General features: G+C 39.1%; 1 protein-coding gene across 1 annotated transcript in view; it reads right to left on the reverse strand.

The window, feature by feature from the left end:
• Window positions 1-26,920, reverse strand: part of SPEF2 (sperm flagellar 2) — a 165,885-nt gene that overhangs the window by 82,722 nt on the left and 56,243 nt on the right. Inside the window, exons 11-16 of the mRNA XM_081053291.1 lie at window positions 15,645-15,864; window positions 13,956-14,110; window positions 12,403-12,463; window positions 11,361-11,422; window positions 9,307-9,410; window positions 6,411-6,667 (exon numbers count right to left, since the gene is read on the reverse strand). Of these exons, the coding sequence (XP_080909417.1) occupies window positions 6,411-6,667; window positions 9,307-9,410; window positions 11,361-11,422; window positions 12,403-12,463; window positions 13,956-14,110; window positions 15,645-15,864 (859 nt within the window). The remainder of the gene's footprint in view (window positions 1-6,410; window positions 6,668-9,306; window positions 9,411-11,360; window positions 11,423-12,402; window positions 12,464-13,955; window positions 14,111-15,644; window positions 15,865-26,920) is intronic.

Raw genomic sequence — 26,920 nt, forward strand, 5'->3', positions numbered from 1 at the left:
AGCACATGAATCAGCATTCCTCTGTTCCCAAACCCACCCAGGCATTGGCCCCTTCCCCTTCTCTCCAGTTCTTGAACTTGCTACCATGGACACACCCTGGATTTTTGTGGCCACCTTGAATGGCTCCATCTCTGCAGTCTTAATGACTTACACTCCTATTATTTGTCTGTCCAGCACTCCTGTAGAGCCAATGAATCTCTCTATCATTCAGTCCCTAGACACCCTTTCCCCCTAAGATACCAGCATTATCCTGACTTCACTTTATTTTATAGCAAACCTGAGTTACATGGTTGAACACTTCAGCTTCTCTTTCTCATTTAATAACTTCAATTTCTGTGTCTTTCTGCTACACCAGCCTCAGATGATATTCATTTCTCTTTCCAAGGCTTACACTGGTAGATATTTTTCGAGAAAAACACACAACCCTGTGACTTGTAACCTCACTAATTCCCTGGCTTAAAATTCAGCTGAGCTCTTTCATGTACATGCACTCTTCTCAGAGAGAGAGAGAGAGAGAGAGAGAGAGAGAGAGAGAGAGAGAGAGAGAGAGAAGTGAAGAAACAACAGTAAATACACAGGTGCTATGGCTCTTTGTTTCAGAGACAAACTTCTTGAGAGTTATCTCCATTCATAATCTCCACCTCTTTGCCTCCCATTCATGCCTCAACCCAAGGCAATCCATCCTTCCTTCTCCCCTTTGAAACAGCTCTCACTGCAGTCATCAAAAATGTCAAGGCCAATGGATGTGTTTCAGTCCTTATCTTATTCTATTTCTCTGTCACATTTATAGGTAAAATTTAGCACATAATTCTTAAATACTTTTACACATGTAATGTTATTTTATATTCATAAAACACTGTGAGGTAAGATTGCAATTCTATAATTGGCCCAAATTGCATAGTTCATAAATGGCGGAGAAGAGATTTTATTCCAGCCAATTTGACTCTAGGCTCCGAAATTCTTTTTAATTTTTAAGGTGTTTATTGAATTATAGCTGCCCAAAAGAATGCATACAGGACTATACAGTCCAATGATCTCACAAATGAAAAACACTTAGCATCCAGATCCAGAAGCAAGTATTATCAGCCCTGGAAGCCCCCTCATGTTTCTTTTCAGTCCCTGTTACTCACAGGTTAAGCAAGCATATGGGGCTTGCACACAGAATCTTCCTGTACCTCTCGCCATATTAGGAATCCTGTTGCTCCCTCTCACACCGACCAATGGCCTGAGGCGTGGGCTAAGAACCCAGGTAGCCACTTATTCTTCATTCTGACACAGTCTTACTTCCACATTGGCTGTTCCCTCTCCTTAGCCCTTCCTGGCCTCCTGCCTGTTGGCTTTGAGTCTGGCCCATTCCTCTCTGCCCAACCCTTTTTGGACTGATGTTTGGCCTGTGAGCCCACCTGGCTTTGGCTGTAGGCTACTTCCCAACGATGCTGTCCTTCAGACTTCTCCATGGACCCCAAGCATTGCAGGGCAGCGTGCTGCCCCCCCACCCTAGTGACTGGGCTCCCACACCCCAGCCCTGGCCTCAGGAGCCCCCACCCCGACCAGTCTGGAACAGGGATAGTACAACACCCTTATTTTGAAAATCTGTCCTCCCTTTGCTTATAAGTTGTTACTCTTCCTGGCTTTCTGCCTCTCTCTAGCTGCTGCTTCTAAACACTTTTTCCTTTGCTCTCCCTATTAAATTCTTGTGTTCTTGAGTGTCATCCTGGATCTTTTATAAAACACATTTTTCTTTCTAGAAGATTTCTCCTACCTTTAAATCCTTAACTTTAGTGCACACTTTCTTTCTGACATCTAGACCCATTTATAGAACTGTTCTCTAACTTCTAATCTTAAAAGTCTCACAGGCACTTTGAGCTCTACATGTCCCTAAGAGACTCTGTGTATTTCTTTCCATATTCTCTAATGGTATCATCATTCAAAAAATTGTGCAAGTCATAAACTTGAAGTCATCCTGTTCTCCCTGTACTACATCCCCCAACCCAACTGGTCACTAAGTTCTGTAGTTTACCCCTAAAATACTGCTTGACGCTGACTCTTCTGACCTTGCTTCCTACAGCTGTCTTAATGCTTCTGTTGTAGTTCAGACGATAATAGTTTTCTAACTCATTTCACTGCTTCCAATCTCTCTCCCTTCCAATGCATCCTCCACACTGAAGTCAGAATGACCATTATGTAAAGCATATCTAATTTCATTAAATCTCACTTTTAGTATATTTCATTGAATGCACATGGTTTCAAGATAAAGTCCAAACCGCTTAGCGTGGGGCAAGACACTTCATCTGGACCCTGTCTAACTCTCCAGGCTCATTTCTGCTGTTTCCCCCCTAGCTTGCCGCCTCTCAGCCCTACTGAGGGACTTGTTGTTCTCTAGATGGACCATGCTCACCTACCAAGGCTTGCAAATGCATTTCTCTCAATTTTCCTCCCTTTCCTTGGCCTGGCTTACCTCTCCATGCTGGGGACACCTATTGTAGCACATAATTGACTACATATTATAATAAGCAGCTTACTTTTGTTTCTTCTCACACTACACTATGAACTACTGAGGACAGGGACTTGACCTTCATTTCTGTATTATCAATTCCTGACACGTTATCAATATTAGATAAATATTTGCTGGTGGTGCCATTTTAGCTCCCATCACTCTATACCAGTGACATCCAATAGAACTTTCTGAGATGAGGGAAACGTTCTACGTCATGATGTCTGATATGGGAGCCACTGACCACATATGTACATGCAATGTGGCCAGTGTGATGGAGGAACTGAATTTTTATTAATTTTAAGGAATTTAAATAGCTATATGTGGCTAGTGGCTGCCATGTGGAACACACAACTCTTATAATATAACCCCTTGATTCCTCATCAAGAATTTTCTATAAACTCCATTTCTTCTTTATTAGTTTATCACCAGTGCCCTTGCCTAGTGCCTCACACTTAGCAAGCATGCAATAAATAATAAATGAATATGTGAGTGAACAAGATATTTTAGAAAGATAGAGTTTTAGCTGTCTAAAATAGTTTGGATGGGGTCTTGCCTGAGATGAGGAGAGTAAATTGGCAAAATGATCTTTCAAAGCCCATTCAGATCTTACATTCTAAGAAAGAAAAATCTTAAGATATGAAAGAATAACACTTTTTCTTAAAATACGTGAATATGAAAGCTGAAGATTGACTTTCAAAGTTGCAGACAAGTACTTAGCATACTCATTTCTGACCAAAATAAGAACTATAAGCTCAATGATTTCACAGTAGTTTTCATGGCTTACATGGCCTGAATTGAGGTATTGGCTCAGTTCCCTTCAGACCTAGAAATATTCAATACTAGAAATATACGATAAAAAAGAAATAGATCATGTCGTGTGTTAATACCAATTTCTGATAGTAGAAAAATAAGATTATTTGTGTGCATGTAAGTATAAAATTTTGCAAAGGAGCAACTTTCCCTGGAGTAGTGAAGAAAGGGCATTTTGAAGCTTCGTTATAAGTCAAGGGTCTAGAATTAGGAAATTAAACTATTTAGATGCTAACATCAGCTGTGATAAATTTGACAGAATCATTTGTTATATCATTTCATTAAGAAATTGAAAGAACTCCAAGTGGATTGAGTATGATTTCTTGAAAAATTCTTGCCAGTTGATTTCCCTCTATTTCGAAACACACAACCATATGCTTCCCATGGAGTCCCAAGAGGGTAGGCCAACCGCTGAGGCCCTTACAGTCAGCTTTCACGGGCCCTCTCATCCACAGGTGTGTGTATGCGTGCACTTTATAACCTATTTCCAAGTCAGATTTATCTTGAGTTCAGCGCCCCATTCTGCCACCAGATGGACTGGCAATGTTCCCAATCAGTCCTCACAGTTCCCTGAATAGGAATGGGAAGCTGGTTGAACAAGCAGAACCGTCACAACTGTCAGCATGGCTCCTGTCACCTTGTATAAAGTGAAGTAAAATTCTCTTTTGAGATTTCATGGACAGCATCCAGTTTTAACTACAGGGCTAAATAGCTGAAGTAATATCGAATAGTTCTGTCATTTTATTTCAGTAAACAATGAAAGAAAGATCTCAAAATTACACAAGCTCAAAATAAAGATGAGTGTGAACTTGGACAAGTCAAGGGCTCATGCTTTAACTTCCCATCTATAAACAAAAGCACTGAAACAGATGATCCCACATCTATTGTCATTGTATTAGTAAGTGCCATTGCATTAGTAACAGCAATAATTTTTTAAAAATGTTAAATGTTACCATTTGTTAAAGGGCAGTTTTTTGTGTTTTTTTAGGAAAAAAAGGTAAAATCAAGACTCTCAAACAAATGTAAAATGTAATAATTTAACTCTTCAATTAATGAGAGCACCAGTAAGTTGTTACAACCAGTTTAAGTGAGAATCTTAATAATAGACACATTTATAGGCAATCACGAGTGCTGAAATAGACGTTAATAGATGAAAAACTGGTCACTGTGTGTAGACCAATGCAGTATTTGAAATCATCTTTTCAAAGGTGTAGACATTAATTGCATGTTGATTGAAAAATTCATTTGCATGTCTATGAACAAGACTCATTTGAATTGCTATCAGTTTCCAATAATTTGTAGTTACAGAAGAGCTAAGTAAAGGCCAATGAAAGACACAGACCCGTATGGAATCAGCTACTCCAAAGGGTCCAAAAGACAATACTCAGCCTTCTATTGAAAGGATGCCCAATAATCTTTTATTCATTTCAAAGTCTTCCACAACTGTTCCTGATGAATTTGCTATATGCTTATTACCATGTGGCAGATTCCACCCTATGTGTTTAACATTTATCTCATTTCATACCTGTGATATTGTGATATAATAAATATATACTCGAAGGTGGTCTTTGTCTCTGGCTTCTGACACACAGTTCTGAAAACCCTTGTAATATCCTGGGTGATAGGGTGAGAGGAGCACCTTTTGTTATTCATAATAAGACGCTTTCAACCTTTTCTGAGTGTATGTTAATGAGGTGACTCTTAGAGATTGGGGTCTGGTTGCCAGAGGAACCAACCAGGTGATTAGAAGGCTAGAACTTTCAGCCTACCCCCTGATCTCTTGGGAGAGAAGAGGGGTTGGGACTGAGCTAATAACGCATGCCCAATAATTAATCAATCATGCCTATATAATGGAACCTGCATACAAACTCTGAAGAAGCTTGATGAGCTTCTGGATTGGCTAATACATTCACATGCTGGGAGGGTGGTGCACTCTGAGCTCCATAGGAGCAGAAGATCCTGAGCTTGGGACTCTTCCAGACCATGCCCTATGTACCTCTTCATCTGACTGGGCATCTGCATCTTTATAATATCCATTATAATAAACCAGTGATAGTAAGTAAAGTGTTTCCCTGATTTCTGTGAGACATAGCAAATTATCGAACCTGATGAGGGGTCATGGAAACCCTCGAATTTGTAGGAGTCAAGTCGAACAGACATGTTGGTAACCGAGGGATCCACTACTTGAAATTGGCATCTGAAGTTGGGGGCAGTTTTGTGGGACTGAGCCCTTAACCTGTGGAGCCTGCACTAACTTTGGGTAAATAGTACCAGAAATGAATTAAAGTTTAGGGTGCCCATGTGGTGTCCTCAGAGAATTGGATGCTGTGGAAAACTCAGACATTGGGTGTCAAAAGTGTTGTGAGTAAAGAAACAGTTTTTCTTTCATATCCAAAAGAGTACAATGAGGCATTCTATTGCATAGGTTGTGACACTGAGGTTTAGAACAATGAAGTACTTTCCCAAGGTCAAATACCTCCTAAGTTGGAAAGTCAGGGTTCAGGAATATATGTTTTTATCCAGAAGTATTTAATTTGTGGAATAAAGTAATTTTTTTTCATTTCAACCATGAAAAGCAGTTAAATAAACCATAAAATGTTGGCAAGACTATTCAACCCCACCATGTGAGGACATCAGCCAACTGATCCCTGCTTTTCAGAGCTGACAAACAATCCAAGGGAAGCATATTATCAGATCCTTGTTTGCAGCACAGATGTGGGTTTTGACCTGCAGGAGGGCGACCCACCTAGATGTCTTGGATGGCTACAAGAAGCTCCTCCATGCATGCCAGTCTCATAAATGGCACCTCTGTGCCAGGGCAGCTGCCAAGTGATGGAAAGATTTAGTGAGACGTTTGCAGTTGGCATGGAATTTTTCGCTAGGTGCAGGCTTGGCCTGCAGTGCTGCATGTGGACAGACAAAGCAGGAGTCACCTGACCTCTGCTAGGGAACCCTTTGGAAGGCTGAAACAAAGTCTTCGTTATACACTTACAATTGTACCTGGGAATCGTCACAGATTCAGTCAAAGAACAAACAGACAAAGGGCTTGGACCTGTAGACAAGAATATCAAGAAGAAAACGAATAAAGAGGTGTCCAGCTTACCCATGGTGTCATGCATGCGATTCAGTAAGGAATTATCTGAAATATCTAATAACATGACAAAGTCAAATGCAGCAGGAGGAAGAGGCACTTCTTTGGCAGCTGTAGGATCAACAGCCAATGTGGATATTTGCTCTTTCTTCCCCTCCAGTTCTATGAGGCTTCTGTCATAGCCTGTGAGAGCTTCCTCCAGCAGCTTTGCTTGGTTTAATGTCATTGGAAAACCATCGAGGACCCAGCTTTGATCTGCAGGTATCTCACTAAATTGAAAATGGACACACCATGAACATTTTGATAAAGACAAGTACTTTGGAAATAATAATACAATTCTTTCAGTTCCACAAGAATCTCCTTCTGCATGAATCTTATTACTTTATAGCTCACGTTAATTAGTTGACTAATGCACCACAATCATTCCCTTGCTCACAATCCTTCTGTGGGTGGGTGCCTGCTGCCCTCCAAATCTATTCTGGAGGCCAGAACATGGTATTTAAAACCAACTGGACACAACTTACTTAGCTAGTGCGTCTACTCTCTCACAACTTTGAACCATTTACTTCAAACAAACTGATCTCCTCATTGTTATGTGAGTCTGAATTGGATTTTCTAGCTTGCGTTCATAGGCAGTTCCTCCTGTGAACCTGTTTCCTCATCTGTACATAGTGGGATAACATACCTCACAGGGTGGTTGTGAGGATGCACTGAAATGATGCATTTTGAGAGTTTAGCACATGGGTGGGTACTCATGGCCCACCTGGAGGGTTCTTCCTACCCCGCCCAATGCAGCCTAGAGTCATAGCCACCTGATCGGAACTCCTCTGGCTCTCATTCTCTTCGCTACACAACTGGTAATGATTATATTTCTTGACTTACAAAAATACAAGTGAGTCTGATTTATCTCAAGTAAATTCTAAGTTGCTATAGGGTTAGGACCATTTCTTGGGAATTTTGCCCTCAGCGCAGCATCTTCTACTGAGAATGGGTCCTCTAAGGATTATTATTGTAGTTCTCTAAGTTGGAAAACAATGTGAAAAGGGCATAAACTTCAACTTTGCTCTTCTAAGTCCCTAAATGATGCAAAATTGAGATTTTGGTGTTTGGATCAAACGTTGAGATTTTGTCTCTCTGGTAGAACTCATATTTCTCAAACACTAGAACCCTCCCTTTCTAAAGGTTTGTAAATCTTCTTTGGTGACTGCATGTGATCCTCCTGACAGCGTGGCAAGGAAGGAGGGGGAAAACTGAAGTGCAGAGGTTTCATTTCTTGTTCAAAATCGCAAAACTGCAAATGACCTCAACTCCAGTGATTCTGCCAAAGTATCAAGCTGCCTTCATGCCACTGCCTTTACTTCCCCCATAAGTCTATAAAGAGCAGAAAAAATGTGCATTTTGGCTTTTATAACTTGTCCAGAGCTTGGTAAAGCACTCTGCGTAGAACGGGTTTGTTGATTCATTGGCTTAAGGTGAAGAAGTTTCTTGAATACCTCCCCAGGTCTGGGTGACCTCTTCCCCCACCCACAGCCTGAAGAGCTACTTCAGAGGGAGGAGGAGGTCAGGGTCACACTTGTTCAGTTGCAGTGTTAGGACACCAGGTGATGGGAGTGAGGAGACCAGGGCTTTGACTCTGGCCATGCTGCTAATGAGATACGTATATGACTGGATTGTCTTACTGAGCTGCCATATGCCTTTGTTTCCTCATCAAAAAAGGATGGATTTCACCAGATGAAAGGATTTCAAACTGCTGACAGTGCTCTGAAGGTGTCTCAGGGGCAACGGGGATGGCGGTAGCTGGGTATCAAAGTTCTCAGGGTGGTGTGTAGACACTCCAGTTCCACTGATACCAGAGCTAAGATCTGCTTCATAGCTGATTTTTTCCATATACAGTTTTGTTTGTTTGTTTTAGAACCAGGAGTCCCAGGGGTAAAACATATTTTGTGCTTGTTCTGAGAAATGTTACAACTAGTAGAACATGATTCCTTTCAGCCCTAATGGACCACATCCCTGTTTCTTTCATACAACCCCATTGTATTCAAGGAGCCATCATTTCAAGATCCATCACAACTAAGAGGCAACTGAAATCATTGATAGAGTCTCAGGAAACACTGCAGGGGAGTCCATTCCTGATGCATAATGAAATTTCCCTAAAACTTTTCCTTACCTCTCTCGGTCTTCCTGTTTCCCACACAGCACAGCTACCCTAATGCTATTTCCTCCCCTACTGCGAGGTCTCCAAACTCTTTCACAGTAACTTTTTGATTCTTTTTCCCATCCTGCTAAGCCTCATCTCTTTATTACATGGATCAGTGGAGCCTCTATGGCTTCTTTCAATTTCTCTTTTTTCTGTATTACAAAGGAGGGCTGAGAAGAAGCCTTTGCTCTTAGAAAGTAGGAAGAAAGAGATTACAGAATTATGGCCTATTTTGACTTTTTCTTTATACTTTATCACATATCACCTGTGTGCTATGCTTGCCTGTGCAAATCTACTTTCTCAGTGCCTTCTTACCCATCACTGTCCAATCTTTGGATCCCTGGGTTCCCTCCCTCCTCCTGAAACACAAAACGAGGAAGCCCATTGGCCTGTGAGCACACAGTTAGGGTCTCTGCCTTCCATAATCTGTCCCTTGGCCTTTCCAAGTAGTGTCCGATATTTCCTTGAATTCCCCACATGGAATAGAAACTGACCTGAATTCCCATCTGGGTGAATGAAGTCATGGATGGTAAAGGGGGAAGTAAAATATAGGCATGTAAATCATAAAATATATTTTGACCTTGCTGTATGCTTTCTGAGGTAGATATGTAGTATTCATTAGACATTAAAAATAAAATATTTTTCTGTTATTCTTTATATACCTCTATCTGATAGAAAATATATTAAAGAGATATGAAAAGTAATACGTACTTAATAGCATTCACCAGGATGTCAACTAGCAACACGTCAGAAATGCTCTTTCCTTTCTTCAGCAACTGTTCTGATTTTGCACCAAGCTGAGCACGCACAGTGAGCTGTGAAAACAAACAAGGAAGAGCAGAGTATAGCTAATTAAAAGTCAGTTTCTAAATATTTGCGGGGAAAAAATAACACATTAAATGGCCATCCTCTCTAGTGAAGACACTGATCGTTTGTCACAATTCTGGAGTCAGCCAAGCATTGAAGGAAAATGTGTATGCAGATTTTGAGGTTCCTCCTCTGCAGCTCCTTCCCTTCCAAGATCTTCCTGATTAGTTTTCAGCTTTTCTGGCATCCCAAACTTCATCCTTTAATACCCTAAATCAAAAAGATGGAGGCTTTCTGCCTGAGTCCTAGCAACTCATGCCATGCAGATGGGGCGTGCCTCTGGGATAACCTGTAGAAGTTTGGCTCTTGCCCGGTGAAATTTCCTTTGTTCAATGGTCATATTCCATATAGTTTCTGCCTGGTTTCTGCTGCTTGTTTGTTGGCTGCTTTGCTTTTTACCAGCTGTGTTTGGCCTTCAATAATAAGCTGTTTTATTGTGTTCATCATTAGAATGTTATCTGTAGAAGGGCTGGTCCAACAAAACTACCCTATACCAAGAGGAACTTCCTTAGTGTCTACAAGTATTCTTAACTCAGCCACCGGACTGAGAATAAGTTAAACGATATTACATCTCTACTAAAAACCCTGCAAAGACTCCCCCTCTTATTCCAAATGTCCTAATCATTGCCTAGAAGGCACTGGCTGACCTGACTCTTTTTCCCTTCCTGTGCATTTCTCTAACCTCACGTCTTACGCTTCTCTCCCACCCTGCTGCCAAGCCCTTTTCTGCTTCATGTCTGTTGTCCAGCTGTTCTCGCTGCCTGACATGCTTCCCGGGTTCCAGATGGCTGACTCTCTCAATCTTCTTAAATCTCACTTTCTCAAGGAGGCTTATCCCGCATAAGACAGCAACCTTCCCTCTCTCCTAGGGCCTGTGCCTGTGATCCCCTTCCTCTAGTCTACTCCACTTTTTCTTCTCTGCTGGCATCATCACCCTTTAACAGATTATATAGTTCATTTACATATGTGTTTTTAGTTTATTATCTGTCTTCGTCTAGTCAACCTCTATTAGGTCCTGGAATGCTCTTTTTTGTTCAGTGGTATATCTCAAATCTTTCCAACAGTGAACAGAACAAAGTATGCCCTTTGAATTGAACTGAATATGGAATTTGGGAAATTTGAAACTCAATAAATGTAAACATAAAAAAATACAATTAGCTTTCTTGCTAATTTAAATTTCAAATACACAGAGTAAAACTTGTAAGGAAGGCCCCTTTCAGCACTTTCTCTAAACCCATCCCCTCCCCAGCAGTCATCATGGTTACAGTTTGGTATATAGCCTTCCAAAAACCTTTTTCTATTGTTAAACAATTTTGAAGTCTAAAATATTATAAAATTGTTTACCATGATGAAATGCATAATAAAAGCAATCAAATGCAATAAAAACAAAGTAAATGAAATTCTACTTGATTAATATGACCATTCTATTTGATGGCAAAAAATGTTTTCTTATACAGTAAAACCATACTATATATAGAGATGGTATCTATTAAAACAATAGTGAGTGAATTGTTATAAACATTTTTTTTCTGCGATTGATAAAATATTCTGTAGAGTCACCAATAAGGCTAGTTAGGATCATTCTGGGAAAATTTTTGAGTGTGAAAGGAAATAAATCATAAATTAACTGGTAAAGAAAAATACACGAATATAAATTTGGCATAAGTCAAAAACAAAATGCGGTTACTTGGCAAAATTGAATAGCAATTTCCATTCCTTTAGATATAAAGAATGTTAAGAATATAAAGAATATTAAGTAAACTCAGATTTAGCTAATATTTTACCATCAGATTTACTTGAAACCAAACAGGAGCACGTTGCTGTTTCATTTCACTTGAAGTCAGACAGCATGATGCATTTCAGTATATTAGTAGCTAAAATTAGATTATGGTACTTACTTTAGAGAAACTATCACTTGATTTGGCTTCTTCAGCTTTCGGCATTTTGTTAGTGTCAGTATCTAGCAACAGGAAAAGTGGTAAGAACAAACTCCAGTATTTACAACTAACAACTAGGTTAGTATTTGACCATCTATGGTTTTGGACAGATGGGTGATTAGACCCAGTTATGCCCGAGATACTCAGAGAAAGGAAGTAATAGAATCACCACAGCATGACTTTTACCCTCATTCCACAATGTTAAGATCCTGGCCACGGTGTGGCTTGGTGTTTTCCGCTTCCTTCCTCCCAGTATGGCTCACATGTAACAATATTATTAGAAATACTTTAATACAGTTTGGGTTTTGTTTTCAGAAAACAATCCAAGTTTTCTCAAGAAAGGTTAAAAGGTTAATTCTTTATAGTTTCTAGTTATAAGTAGCAAGTCTAAACGTAGAAAATTCTAGAAGTCAGAGGGGTTTTGGGTTAAATTCTATGGAAAAAATATGAAGTTCTCAGAGTTCATTTATAATTAACTGTACTTTAGTAATAAAATAAGTTACATAGTACTCAGTTTAAAAATCAATTTAAAATATCTTGTAAGAAACAAATAACCAACATAAGGGACAGAGTATGTCCTTTTAAAGATGGAAAACTCAACTGCTCTAAGAGAGTTGCCTGCTTATAATAAATCTACACGTTGTCCAGTGGTGATGGCAATGATGCTGATGGCAGTGAACTTTATTCTACAACACAAGGAAACTGTTCAATATGACACGGCCTTCACTAGCGCACATACAAAAGGTATTTGAGACTTAAAATTGTTTTCCGTCAGTGGCTCTACAACAGATCTGAAGAACTAAAACCCAGATCCCAGGGGGGATAAATTTTCATTAGGTTTGGGAAGCTTGGGAAGATGTTTGTGCTATATATATATATATATATATATATATATATATATATATATATATATATATGTGCTCTTACTGTTTGTCTATCTGTCCCTGTAATGTAAATTACAGATGGTTTGTTTTGATATCTTACTTACTCAGTGTAGTTTTACCTTCGGTTTCTGGTAATGCTTCATCTGAGACTGAATCAGCTGGAAATTCGTTTTGCAGATTCTTTGAGGAGAAAATACACACACACATACACACACACACACACTTATAAAAATAAATTTAAGAATGCTATTGAAGTATACCAGTTTACCTAAAACATTGATGATATTAAGAGGGACTGAATGATTTCCAGGAACAAACAAAATTTGATGATAATTGTGGAAAAACACAGTAACAAGTGTATAATCTGTCTTTAGGTTGGTCTTCAATTACTATGTAAAACACAGCAACTGCCATTAGGAAAACACAACGAAAGCTAAGAAAGAGGTAGAGTTTATGGAAAGTTCTAGAAAGAACAATCCTAGAGGTGTCAGTCATAGCCATAGGGAAGTAAAGAAAAGATAAGTGCATTATCTAGCACCCTATTGATTAGAGTACAAAGAGTACCGTAATATGGAAGATGAAACAGCCCTCAATGAATAAAACTTCTCCCAGTTATCTTCATAATCCATGGCTAAGTAATATTTATTTTGCAGCTTGTGCAAATGATCTGGATTAGATTCTCTGCTAATTTATTCACTTGCAGAGACAGCATACGGTGGGGGAAAGAGTACTGGATTTAGAGTCTGGGATGCCCATCACAGCCTAGACATTAACAAGCCTTCTGACCCCCCAGGACACCAATTCATGCTTAGGGCCTCTACTGTCTCCCGGTTAAAATGAGAGTGCTGAACCCATGGCAATTCTCAAGGTGGGGCCGCATTCTTCTCTTTTCTGTCCTAGAACCTTCGGGAAATAATGTAGCAATATTGATGGGAGTGTGATGCAGGTAAATCATGGGTTTGTGATGCTGGCAAATAATATGGAGACCTCCCTCCCACCCACCACCTCCCTGAATTGAGATCTACAAGTTTACATCAGAGGTCTGCAAACGATGGCCCATGGACCAAATTTGGCAGGGCTGACTATTTTTATACAGTCCCTGAGCATATACACCTCCATGGGATAGCGCTGCAAGCCTGGGGACTAAGCTGGGCATCCTCCTCTGCCTCTTGCCCCTGCTCAGCTCCAGTGCCTGCCTTGGCCGCTTCCCAGGGCTGACCTTGGTCTCCAACTACAACGTGGGGACTCTGCTGTTAGCCACCGCCAGGCTCTCAGTGGTGGAATTTCACTCCACGAGCTGGTGACTTGGTGAACTTGCCCATAACACTCATACGCTGCTATCCTCTAACCCCTTGCAGTTCAGCCTCTTCACCCCTTCACCAGCCCGTGGCTCTTACCTCAGGAAAATGTCTCCAACTGAAGGTAACTTGGCGCTAAGCCGGCCCACCACTCTCGATGGCCCACCCAGGGAAACTGGTGGTGGTAGGGGAGGGCTGCTCTTGTTACATAAGTAACCCCATAATATCCGGGGCCCATAAGACCTACAATATTTTCTTTTGAGACCTTTACAGAAAAGTTTGCCAACCTCTGGTCTAATAGATCTCTCAGATTTCATTCAGGTTCAAGTCTCTAATATATGAGGTGCAAGAAAGGAAACTAAAATCACACTTGCCGGGCTTTCTTTACTATCCTTTCGCAGAACTGGTAGAGCCTCTTGTTCAGCTTCATTGTGACTTGGGAGGGCCTCACTGACTTTTTCATTGTCATGAAATGCTTGGAGAGCTTCTTGGACAAGAGTGTCAATAGAAAGTATCTGAATGGGAAAATCTAAAGTACAGAGGGACAGTTTTACCAATAGCTCTTCATTTGGGAAATTGACCTGATCGTCCTATGCTGGCTTTATCCTCTAACACTGTCTGTAGGGCACCCTAATCTTTTTTTTGGGTCAAGCTGTTTTCCTTATTATTGTGTTAAAAATCACATAACATAAAATTAACCATTTTAAACATTCTAAAAGATACATTTCAGCGGTATTTAGGTTATTTACAATGTTGTCCAACTATCACCACTATTGTGTTCCAGAAAAATTTCATAGCCCCAAAAGGAAACTCTGTACCCATTAAGCGGTCCACTCTTGCCCCCACTGGTAACAACTAATATGCTTTCTGTCTCTATGGATTTACCTATTCTGGATATTTCATATCAATGGAATCATATAATATGCGGCCTCTTGGGTCTGACTTCTTTTACTTAGTATCATGTTTTCAACATTCATCCATGTTTATGGCATGTATCAGCACTTCATTCCTTTTTATGGATGAGTAATATTCCGTTGCATGGATATACCACATTTTATTATCCATTCATCAGGTGATGGACATTTGGATTAGTTCCACCTTTTCACTATTATTAATAGTGTAGTGCTGCTATGAATATTCTTATACAGGTTTTTTTCCTCTGTTTTTTGAACATTTGTTTTCAATCTTTTTGGGTATATACCCAGTAGTAGAATTGCTGGGGTCATATGGTAATTCTTTGTTTAACTTATTGAAGAACCACAAAACTGCTTTCCTTAATGGCTGTAACATTTTATATTCTCACCAGCATTGTATTCCAATTTCTCTATATCCTTACCAACACTTGTTACTTTCCAGATTTTTTTTTGTTTTTGTTGTTATTGTTATACCCATTCTAGAAGATGTGATGTGGTATCTCATTGTGATTTTATCAAGTTGCTTTTTAAGGAGGTCTTTTTAACATCTCAGTAATGACCTACTCTTCTCTGCCTTAGCATGATACAAGGTAGACAGCCTCAGTGCAAATTTTGAGTTTTTCAGTGAAAAGAATAATAGTATTGTATTGTTGAATAAAAACTAATTGAAGAGATGGAAACCTATGATTTTGCTTCTAACTGAAAGCTTCTACAAAACAAGTCAAAGCCTCGTTACAGTGAGGGTAAGAACTCAACAAATGTGAATAATTAACATATTTACAATTTTAAGTGATTTCTATTATGTATGTGACAACTTAGTAATTTCTTGCTTCATCTATTGGTAAAGTAAGTAAAGTCTATGAGGAAAAGTTTATGACTTGCTATTTCTATTTAGTCTATGCACTATTATTATATAGCATCCCCACATATCCAGGTTTACCTGGGACAGTTTATGACTCTAAACTCTATTGTCCAAGGGTCTTCCTTGGACAATAAATTATGTGTTCATTCTATTATAAAATTCATGATGACAGAATTTCCTAATATATCATAAGATCCTCATGTATGTTTTCTATAGACATAGCCATTTGCAGCTATAATCAATGTAAACAGAGTCCAGTAAATACAAATAAAAAAAGGAAATTCTACCTTTTTGTAGAAACTTTAGAGCAATAGTTTTTCCACTCAATGTTTTCCCCAATAAGCACCCTTTAATAGCAAATGAAGGTAATTCAGACTCTGTTGATTCAGCTTGAGGGGGAAGAGATTTTTCAATTAGTCTGTGAATCACATGGCCCAATATGCAATTGTTGGAGGGTGGTACATTATCAACTGTTTCTTCTGGTATGGCCCACTCTCCAACCATGTTCTGCAAAAATAACAATAAAACAAACAAAACAAATATTCTTAAATGTACAAGGTAGGCATACATGAAATTTGAATATTGAAAGTAAATCCAAATTATAGCAAATAAAAGCTAATCAATACTTTAAATAATCATATGACATACATCAGCAATAACATGAATAATGTATATTAATGAACAGAAACATGAGCACCCCACATAAACAAAACAAAACAAAACAAAAAATTTCCAACTCTAAAATCCTTAACAGTTAATGAAAGAAGGCATATTGACTTAAATGAGAATTGTTCAGGTTAATCATTAAGCTACTTAAATTGATGCTATCATCAGTAAGCAGATAAAACACAGTAATAGTTTATCTGCTATCGTATGCTTATACTAAGTTTATTTTAAAATAAGAAAGCTAAAAGAAAACTTTCCTGTTCCAAACGATGTCCTCTAAGTCTACTATGTTTGACTTCTAGTTTTTTCAGGTTTCTTGATGAAATAATCAAACAAGTAGAGGGAAAGAAAAAGAAATCTACAGACAACATTCTCAGAGCTCTGTGTAATAAAACTAGAAATGGATTTTTGAAAGACATGAAAAATATAGATACTTAAAAATTAAAAGCATTATTTTGAGTAATTCTTGGAGTAAAGAGGAAATTAAAAGTATAAATGTCAAAAAAATTAAAATAATAGATTTATTAAAAATATGGAATGGGATCAAACTGTACTCAGAGGAAAATCCATGACCCTTTTGCTAAAATGCCTTGACCTAAAATAAAAAGAGAAATAAATAACTAAGCATTGAAATAGAAAAAAAAGTAATTTAAAAATAAATAAAGGATACAAGGAGAAAGGAACTCATAAAAATGGAAATTGATAAATTAGAGAGCGAACTATTGAGATACCTTTTATTGATATATTTCTAGAACTTCTCTATTCTAATCATGATAATGAAGTTGCTATTAGTTCTGAACAAAGGTGAAGAATAGCAAGTATCAATTTTGTAACATAATAAGAAAGAAAGCAATAACAGAATTTAAGGAGACTTAAAAATCTTTAAGAAAATATTATGTAAACTCTACTATAATAAATTTGAGTTTATTACTGTATAATAAAATGATATTTTAGGAAAGTGCAAATGACAAAAATTAATTTAAGTGGAACATTTGAAAAGATGAAAGCCATGAAATAAATGAAAATTTGTGAAAGAACTATATCCCTAGGAAACTTGAAGGCCCTGATGGTTTTCAGAAAAATGTTCATTCCTTAATTAAACAGAAATTTAAATGTTGTTTAGTCTTCTGGAATATGGAAGAAAATAGAAAGCTTTCCAGTTCAACTGGCAAACCTAATATAACCATGATAGTATCAAAGTATATACCATGATAGTAAAAGGTATCAGAGATAATTGACACAAACAATATCCAAAAAGAAAACCACAAGCCAATCTCACTTGGAAACATTTTGCAAGAATCATGCCTAAAATTTTAACTAAATCAGCATTATAGTAAGAGACAATAAATATACTAATTGACATTTACTACACACTATGTGCTATATACTGTTGTTTTCATGAATTATCTCACATGATTCTCACACAACTCTTACATAAGTATTATTATTATCATTCCAATTTTGTAAGAAATACCTGAGTACTTATAGAAGCTAAATTTCTTGTCTATGGTCACAACAAATAGTAATAGCAGAATCTAGGTTGGAACCCAGGAAAGCATATTTCAGAACATGTGCTCATAAGCCCTATACTATATTGAAGTTGTCTCACCATGATTGAATGAGTTATTTCATGAATACAGGGAAGGGTAACTATTATAAAACCTATTGCTATATCACATTAATAGGCTAAAATAAAAAAATAAAAGCATCTTATCATTTTGACCAAGAAGCATCTGATAAAATTAAAAATTTATTTCTGAGGAGAAAAAGTACAAATAAAATTAAAACAGAGCAAATCTGTTAATATACTATGAATTTAAGATGAGTTCCTATCACTGTCTGGACTGATACATAATGGTGAACAAAAGATACCTTTTTCCATTAAAGGCAGGAATAAGAAAAAGATGTTCATCATTAGCATTAATGGTCACATTATTCTGGAAATTCTAACCTGTGCAAATAAGAAAAAGAAAGTAGCTATATCCCTAGAAATGGTGGCTGCTGTGGAGTTGAGTTCCTGGTTTAGACGTGGCTGTTGCAACCTGACATTCTAGTGTTCTGTGATGGTGGCAATGGTGATAGTTTTATCCTCAGAATTTGTTGTGACAGTTCTGGTCATCTTCCTCAGAAGTTTAACCCTGAGTCTGGTTCTAGAACACACACAGTGATTCACTGAACTACCCAACATATTTTGAATATTTTTTCTGCTTACTCAGGAAGAGTCAACATTTTTGCTTGCAAGTAAAAACTTGGGTGAGAATCAATGGAATTGACAAGAAGTATATAAAGAGCCCATAGATAGAAAGCCTCAAAATTTTACTGAGGAATATAAGAAAAATGAGTTAAATTAAAGGGTGAGTTAGAAAGTTTCAACATTATAAACCATTTTTAATTCTTCCCCAAATTAATCTGATTTAATGTAATAACAATAATGCTAGTGTCACTTTCTCCCTTGCAGGGTGATATAACAAATGATTCTAAAATTAAAGCAGCAGAAGAAACATAGTGAATAAAAATATTCATTTAAAAACTTAAAAAGTAATGAGAGTGTTAACTTTCCTGATGTTAAAGCACTTGTTAAGAATATAGTAATTAAAAAAAAGTTTGCAGAAATAGAAAATTCACTGCACAAAAATATCAATTCTAGAAACAGATCTAGTATATGTAAGAATTTAGTACCAATAAAATTTGTATTTCGCATTAGCAGAGAAAGAATGATCATCTTGTAACTGGTATTAGAAAAACTGGCCATATACTTGGAAACAAAATAAAGTTATATATCCTTAAACTTTTCATGAAAACAGATTCCAGGAGAATGAAAGATGTAACCAAGAAAGCATGAAGGCACCAAAATCTGGATGAATATTTATGTGTTCTAGAATGGTCTTTTTAAGCATGAAAACCACAAAGGAAAAGGCCCATAAATTTTATTATATGAAAATGAAATATTCTGTACACACACACACACACACAAACATGCAGTTTAAAAATTAAGAACAAAGGGAAAGTGTCTGCAACACATCTGTTTGACAAAAGGTTAAGAGTCTTAGTACACAAAAAGCTGTAAGTAATAACATAAAAAAGAAAAATATCCCAACAGAAAAATAAAGACACAAAGGATATGAACAAACAATTCCCAAAATATAATAAAATGGCCAATGGGCTTTTGAACAAATGTTCAAATTCATAGTAATAAAAATATCCAAATAAAACTCTGATGCACCATAATAAAACAATTTTGTCTAACACAGATAGGAAGATTAGTCATACTTCTCATTCATTACTGGTGGGAAAGTAAATTAGCACATTGCTTTATTATATTTTCTAAAGTCCAGGAAGCGCAGAATGAACCCAAACAGGCCCACACCCAGGTTGCCTCCACATCTTGGCCATTGTAAACGATGCTGCAATGAACATACAGAGGCACACCTCCCCTTGAAGTAGTGTCTTGGATTTCTTCAGGTAAATACCCGGAAGTGGGATTACTGGGTCCTTCACTGTCTCTTCTTACAGCCTTTGATTTAAAGTCTATTTTGTCTGGTGTAAGTATTACTACCACAGCTTTTTGTTTTGTTTTGTTTTGTTTTTTTAATTTTTACTTTCATGAAATATTGATTTCCATCCTTTTACCATCTGTCCGTGTGAGTCTTCAATCTGAAGTGAGTCTCCTGTAAGCAGCATATGTCTTGTTTTCTGTGGCACAGTCTCCCTGGTCACCTGAGTTGGGTGCTCCAGGAGTGTCCCTTGTGTGGGTTGTGTGTAGTCTCCTGTTACAGTTGAGCCTTGATTGCTATTGGCATATGAGTGGTTGGAATTGACCCTCAGGCTAATTGGCTGTGGGGTTTGGCCACATCCATAGCTTATGGGCTGCTGTGCATGAAGCTTACCCCACTGAGTGGGATTTTCCCCACTGGACTTTGGTGCCTGTTGAGACCACCTTTTGTGTGTGCCACTTGTGGGGCTAATTGGGCAGTGCTCTGATATGGTCTGAAAGCCAAGTATGTTGGTTCTGGGGCCTTATGGGAAGGGCTTCGGTATAGGCCCAGGACTGGCTGCGGACTACCTGGTAGGAGCTACAAAGTGATCTGTGATTGTTTGCTGCCTGTGCTAAACCTGGAGGCACATGGGAGAGGCCATGCTGTGAACTGAGGATGACTATCACCAGTATCAGTCCTGGGGATAACTTTGCAAAAAGCCAGGACACCAGGAGGCCTGCTGCCACCTGCCAGCTTCCTTGAGGTTCAGCCACTGGTAGAGCCTCATGTGGTATGTGAGTTGGATGAGGCAGGGTCTCAGGGAGTCACTAGAATGGGAAAAGTTGTGGTCACCAGGTTAATGTAGACTCTGGTTTGCTGCCAGTACTGAGCCAGGAGAAACTCAGCAAAAGTCTTAGAGCACAGCGAGGCCAGTTCCTGCCTGCCTGGGGCCCATGGACTTCTATAGTTTTGCAAGAAAGAATGCAATGAGGGAAGGACTGCTGCTTTTAGAGAAAGTGCCTCTGGCAGTGCATTGGGTGCTAAGTCAGCAGGGCGGAGCCTCAGAGCTCACAGGCCAGTCAGATTCAGATTTGCCCTGTGGGGGCGGGCTCAACACAGGAAAGATGGCTCTGGCCTGCTGGCTGCACGGAAAGAGGACCCCTCATTGGGAAAATGCCAACTGCCCTCCAGTCCTCCCCCTGGAGCCACACACCTTAGCCTGTCTTCCCCCCTCCCCATGTCTCTGAGGCCCCCTGAGTCACTGTCTCTCTGCTGGAATGCAAGGTGAATGCCTGTGAGCGAGTCTGTGCGCGAGTCATTTAAGAGGACGGCTGGGTTTCCCGCAGCCTTCTGTCCCACCAGAATGGTTGGAATCCCCTCCGTTTTTCACAGGTAGATGTTGCGGGAGATTCTCTTCCTGGCACCAGTACTCCAGGCTGGGGGCCCTCACTTCCCGGGGTGTAACCTCTGCAGCCAAGATTCTCAACTGCCACAGGGAAGTTTGGGGCCTGTTCTGCGTCTCCACCCCTCCTTCCAGTACCGATGTTATAGGACTTCTGTTCAGCTAGATTTCAGATCGTTCTCCAGGTTGATTGTTCTATAATTTAGTTGTAGTTTTAACGTGTTCATGGAAGGACACAAGCACAGTGTTTACTTTACCATGTTGGATCTCTCCAAAAATATCTCCATTTTTTATTGGTCTGAACGCCTGTGAGCACTTTTTGACCCACCTGACCTCAATTGGAGCACAATTACCACTTGTAAGTGGTTCTAAGTGTTCTAAGACAGTGGCTTTCAAACATTTTTGACCAGGACACTCCATAAGAAATACATTTTACAGTGTCACCCAGTATTTGTGTGCAGGTATATGAGTACATAATACAGAAAGTTTTATGAAATACTTATCCTTACTACTGGTTATTTGCGTTATTTTCTATTGTATTGCATTGCATTGTATTTATTTTGTTGTGGTTCCATTTTTTAAAAAATAAATAATGGTTGTGACCCATAAATTAATTTCATAATTTAGTCTCAATCCACTATCTTAAAACAAAAAATAAAGGGTGTTTTACTGGCCAAGACACCCAGGAACCCTCAGTTCTGATTTCATGTCTCTAAGTACTATCTTGGATTCATCTCTTGGATATCTGCAAATAGGAAGGGTATACCCTTAACTTTATACCAACTGATGCAACCGATAGAGTGACCATGTGGGTATTTATCAAAATACATTTTTAAAATAATAATACAATTTTTGGTGCAATTTCTCATAATTGGTAATATTTTAAAGATCTGGCTTATTCACATTTTTAGACCTTATTTGCGTGATGATTGCTTTTAGATCTTAGTTATGGGTTGCTTATTTTATGGCATCTTAGAAAATAATTTTTTGTACAATTACTGTTTTAAATTTTTTCATAATCACTAAAATCTCATTAATTAACATCGAGTATAATTATTCAAAATGCAGTAAAACTTCATGCCTATTTGAAAATAGACTAATAGTTAAATTGTATCCAAAAGAAAAGTTTTAGAGATAACAAATTAACTCAAGCCCAAACAACTTGGGCAGAAAATGATATCTTAATCAGGCAAAACCCAATAGCTTGTTTATAATATTTTAATTCTAATTCACAACTACATATCTCTCCTTAAAATTTTTTAGGTATACCGAATAATGATATCTTCAGCAGTTACTAAAATATTCTGATGATGCAGGGGACTCTTAGATACCCACAACATACTTGCTGAGTTTAGTTTGATCTACATGCTTGGGAATACATGAAGTCATGGAAAGGGAGAGTATAAAAATATGCTCCCAGTTCATGGGGTTAGGTCAGTTTTGAGTTCATACCTTTAAACCAGCTGGTGTATACATGTTTAACTCAGCTGAAACTCATCTATTCCATTGCAGCCCCATAACTCCTGTACTTATCCACATTTAACATCATGCTCTGGCATGGTTTCTCTCCCATCCCCACTAAACTGTAGGCCCCATGAGGGAAGGATCTCTATCTTAATCAACTTTATATCCCCAATACCTAGAACCATACTGGCACATAGTTGACTCAATATGTATTGATTGCATTAATGAATGAATGAATGAATGAATGAATCAATCAATCAATCAATAGTATAGGCTCATAGTAATGAATCCCTCATAGTAATGACTACTGCCACTCTATGTGAACTGAATAATAAGTGAATACATGAATATTAAATTTTAGCAATTTTGGTTAAGTACAAAGATGACTGAGATCCTTAAATGAGATAAACAGACACAACTCAATCACTCAGAAAAAAAGCCATACTCCACAGGGAAGGACTAACGTAAAACTTTGTAGCTTTCAGAGCTTCTGTCCTTTCTTGCCTTCCCTTCTCAGGCTTTCTCTCTGCTAATCACCCAAAAACCCCGAGGGAATCTGGAGGTACTGCCTAAATTTGTAATTCAGACTTTTAATTCCTGATAACTACCCATGATTTTCAAAAAAAGCACAAAGGGTGGTTGGATATCTTAACTGATGGGGTATTCAGCTCATATAACCTGGCAGCCCTACAGGGTTTCTTGACCACTGTAAGGGGCCTGTTTGATAGCCAGGTTCCAAAGGGAATGGACACTGCCCTGTACTTTCCTTAACAAGGAGGAGAGAGAAGGCAGTGAACTGATGTGCATCTAGATTCTGACTTCTCATCCAGGAGCTGCCATAGAATGGGCTCTGTGTTGAGGCCCAGTTTAAAGGTCTCAGTACAAGTTGCAAAGATGAACTGGCCCTGCTGAGTGAGCTTGGCAGCCTTTGTTAGTCACCTGACCTCCAGTCAGGTCACAGTATGGTTAGGTACCTGGCCACACCTTCCTGCCAGACAGTCTGGACTTCAGATTCCAGAGGAGCTAGAGGCATGAGGATGTACACCTCTCATTAATGTTGGTAGGGCAGGTGCACCTCCAGAGAGAAGGTATGCCTCTGTGTTAGAGTGCTCAGGCTGGGCCACGTATATGTTGCCAGGAAGTACAGACGTAGATCATGGTAACTAGGAACAGAGGTTAACTCGACTTCACTACCATGCTGAGCTGAAGGCTGTGCTGGCTAGAAGCCAATGCTTAGCTACCAGTTGATCCCGTGGTTGATTCTGGCTCATTAGGAAATCTGAAGACCTGGTCCTCATCCAGTTAGGACTTTTACTCAGTATCTGATCATTTCTGTTCCAGCAGTAGCCTTCCCCAATCTGTCCTGATCTAATATTATGGAAATAATATCATGTCTAATTCTAACTCATCACAAAAGATGACCCAGGGCAACCAGGGCAACAGACTCCATCTACCTAGTGCTTATTTTTGGATGGAAATTCAAATTGGCCATGGTCAATTACCCAGCATGTGATGAAGATCACTGTCAAGCCTAGAGGTCCACATTTTAGAGAGCCTGACACCTCACTAAGCAATCCAACAACTCTAGCTTGCCGTAAGGCCATTAGTTCAGAAAGCTCAGCACTTGTGAGCAATAGCAGACTTCTTTTTCCAAAACTTTGAGCTACCGGTTACTTATATATCAGGCAGCCAGAATCACTGGGCTGATATTTTGTCTTGTAGTTTTGATTATCGGGGGCAACTTAAACTAAGCCACTCTGAGAGATCCTCTGTCCTGAAAACTTACATTTCAGTGCTGCTGAAATTCAGTGACAAACCAGATGCAAATGATGGGCAGGGACTTCAGCTTGGCACTCTGATTTCAGACATGCTCAAAGCAACTCATTGAGGAGATCAGTGGGGGAGTAGCTTATGCACCCCAAAATGACAGGTTCCTATTCCTCGTTCCATTCTCTGACCTGGCAAGCCACAATGGCCCTTCCAAGGTGTTGAAGGTGGCACACTAGAAATTATGACAGCTGTGCAGCCAGCCCAATGCTTCTCACAGCACAACTGCCTGGGTCTAAAACAAAGACTCTAAGGCTACTGCATTTCTCCTGACCTCCAAATGGCTGTGGGACTGCATCACCCGGACATCATATCAGATCTCTTCCTGTGCAAGGGCCACCAAATAATTCTGATGGAGATGGCAGTCCTTATATAAACAAGAAACTTCATTCCTTCGTTGCTCAAACTATTCTCTGTTCATCAGGGAGGTCATGGTGTCACAATCATTTCTTTATTAATTTCTATGGTCTTGCTGGTCAAAGAGCTTGTTCAGAAGCTTCTACATCTGAATTCACCTATTTGCTGCTATTGCTCAGCCAAGACAGTCAGATGTGGTTTAGAATTTCTCTCACGTCATGAAGCATGTAGACACTATAACTTGGTCTACCTATCTTGTCACTGCAAAATTCACACAAAATTTTTCCACACAAAATACCCTCCCTCATAGTAATGACTACTATCACATTATTTTCTTTGTTTCACTGCTAAGGTTGATACCTCAAAGAAGTATAAACAAAAACAAACAAACAAACAAAAAGTTAGAGTAATGTATGAAAGACTACTATAGGTCCAGCGCATCAGAGACTATTTCTGATGACAGACCCTGGGCACAGAATAGGAGCAGTGGGGTTGGAGGGTTTTCCAGGTGGGAGTGTTTCTGGTTCTCAGCCCAACTCATCTGCCCCACACCAAAATCCAAAGACTTTCTTGTATCCACTCAAATTTCTCAAGATTATCAATCACACTGTGTTCTTGCTGTATTTCTCTACCAAGACATAGCTGGAGAGTTCAGACCCTCATAGCCTGTTCTAAAAGACTAGGTGGAAAGTTTGAACAATTGATTGAAGAGAAGCTAGACTTGATGCATAGGAACTGGTTCCTATGGTTGTCAAAGTGGGTAGAGGATGAACCAGAGAATTGGTGATAGGAAGCCCAGGGAAGCCTGTGTGGCCCTCCATAACAGGGGGTCTGGGAGAGGACTGGCTTCTCCCTAATCTGTGTGATCAAGAGGAAATAAAAACAAGTGGTGGGCATTCACTCTAGTCTCATTAATGTCCGTCATCCAGGACTCTTCACTTTGATTATGTCTTCCTCACCCTTCATTCCATTCCATTTTTATTGGGGATCTAACACAGAATCTAACAACTCTTTGGCTCTGTAAAACTTTTCTCAATTCTGTTCTGATGTCTTGAACTTGATACCTTAATACAACCATTCCTACCATGGTTCACCATTGAACTCAGCTTGTCCCTAGTTCCAATAATTTGAAGCTAAATACCTTCCTCATAACCAAAGCTCACCTTCCGTTCCCTCTACTCACCCCCTCTACGCACCCCCTCACACAAGGCCTCTGCCAAACTCACTCTAGCCCCCCGAAATCCTTGGCTAACCAGAGTTGGAAGATAATCTTATTTCTTGGCAACCATGGGCCTAGGGCAACTATAGCTCTCTTTGAAAACTAATACATTAATATTCTGCTTTGTAAGATAGTATCACTATTGTTAGATTGTCATGAATCAGTATTCTAGGGCGTACTGGTAACCCCACTAAGACACAGCCACATAATGGGACCTAGCCAGAAAAAAACAACCAGATAACTTACCGTTACAGAACGAATTAAGGGAGTTGGGGGAAAAACTCTAGGAAACAGAGAGGAGAAATTGCAGCTATGAAATGCATAACATAAAAACTAAACTAGACGAATAGTGGGACTATTGCTTTCCGTACAGATTTCTTTCCTAGCTCTTATTTTAGAGGCTGATTGCAATTCGTATTACCTCCTTGGAAAATGTTGGTATTTTACCAGTTCCTCCAGCGTCTTAATCCAAGGCAGTGAGAATGTGGGGCATCAGGTACAATGGCAGACAGAATTTCGAAAGTAGAAGTCCTGACAGAACACCTCAACTCGCATCAGGTAAGCAATTGCTTACTTTACCTCCTTAAAAATAAGCTACATTCCTACATATCTCAACATAAAATATAAACATCATATTTTCATAGTCAAAAAATAAGGCATTTTAAGTTAAGACTTCTCAGCAGGGGACAAGAGAATCTACGAAACCAGCAATTTCCTGGGTTCCTATACTTGAATAGTACGTTTGCACTTTGAGATATTTTATAAGTGTCCAGAATAAACATGTATGTTATCAACTGAATTGTGTCCCCCAACTCCCACAGTGATTGATGGTATTTGGAGATGGGGACTTTCAGAGGTAATTCAGTTTGGATGAGGTCATGAGGGTAGGGCTTCCATGATGGGGTTAGTGTTTAAGGAGAAGGAAGGAAAGAGACCAGAGTTCTCTCTCCCTGCTTCACGTGAGGACCAGTGAGAAGGCAGGTCTGGATGAGAGTCCTCACCCGGGGAATTGAATCTGCTGGCACCTGGATCTTGGACTTTCCAGAACATTGAGATAAATTCCAATTTTTTTAAGCCACTCAGTCTATAGTATTTTCTTATGGTAGCCTACGTTGATTAATACAATCTATTCCTTTTAAAGAAACAAATAAA

This window comes from Rhinolophus hipposideros (assembly GCF_964194185.1).
Source record: "Rhinolophus hipposideros genome assembly, chromosome: 7".
NCBI classification, from domain to species: Eukaryota; Metazoa; Chordata; class Mammalia; order Chiroptera; family Rhinolophidae; genus Rhinolophus; species Rhinolophus hipposideros.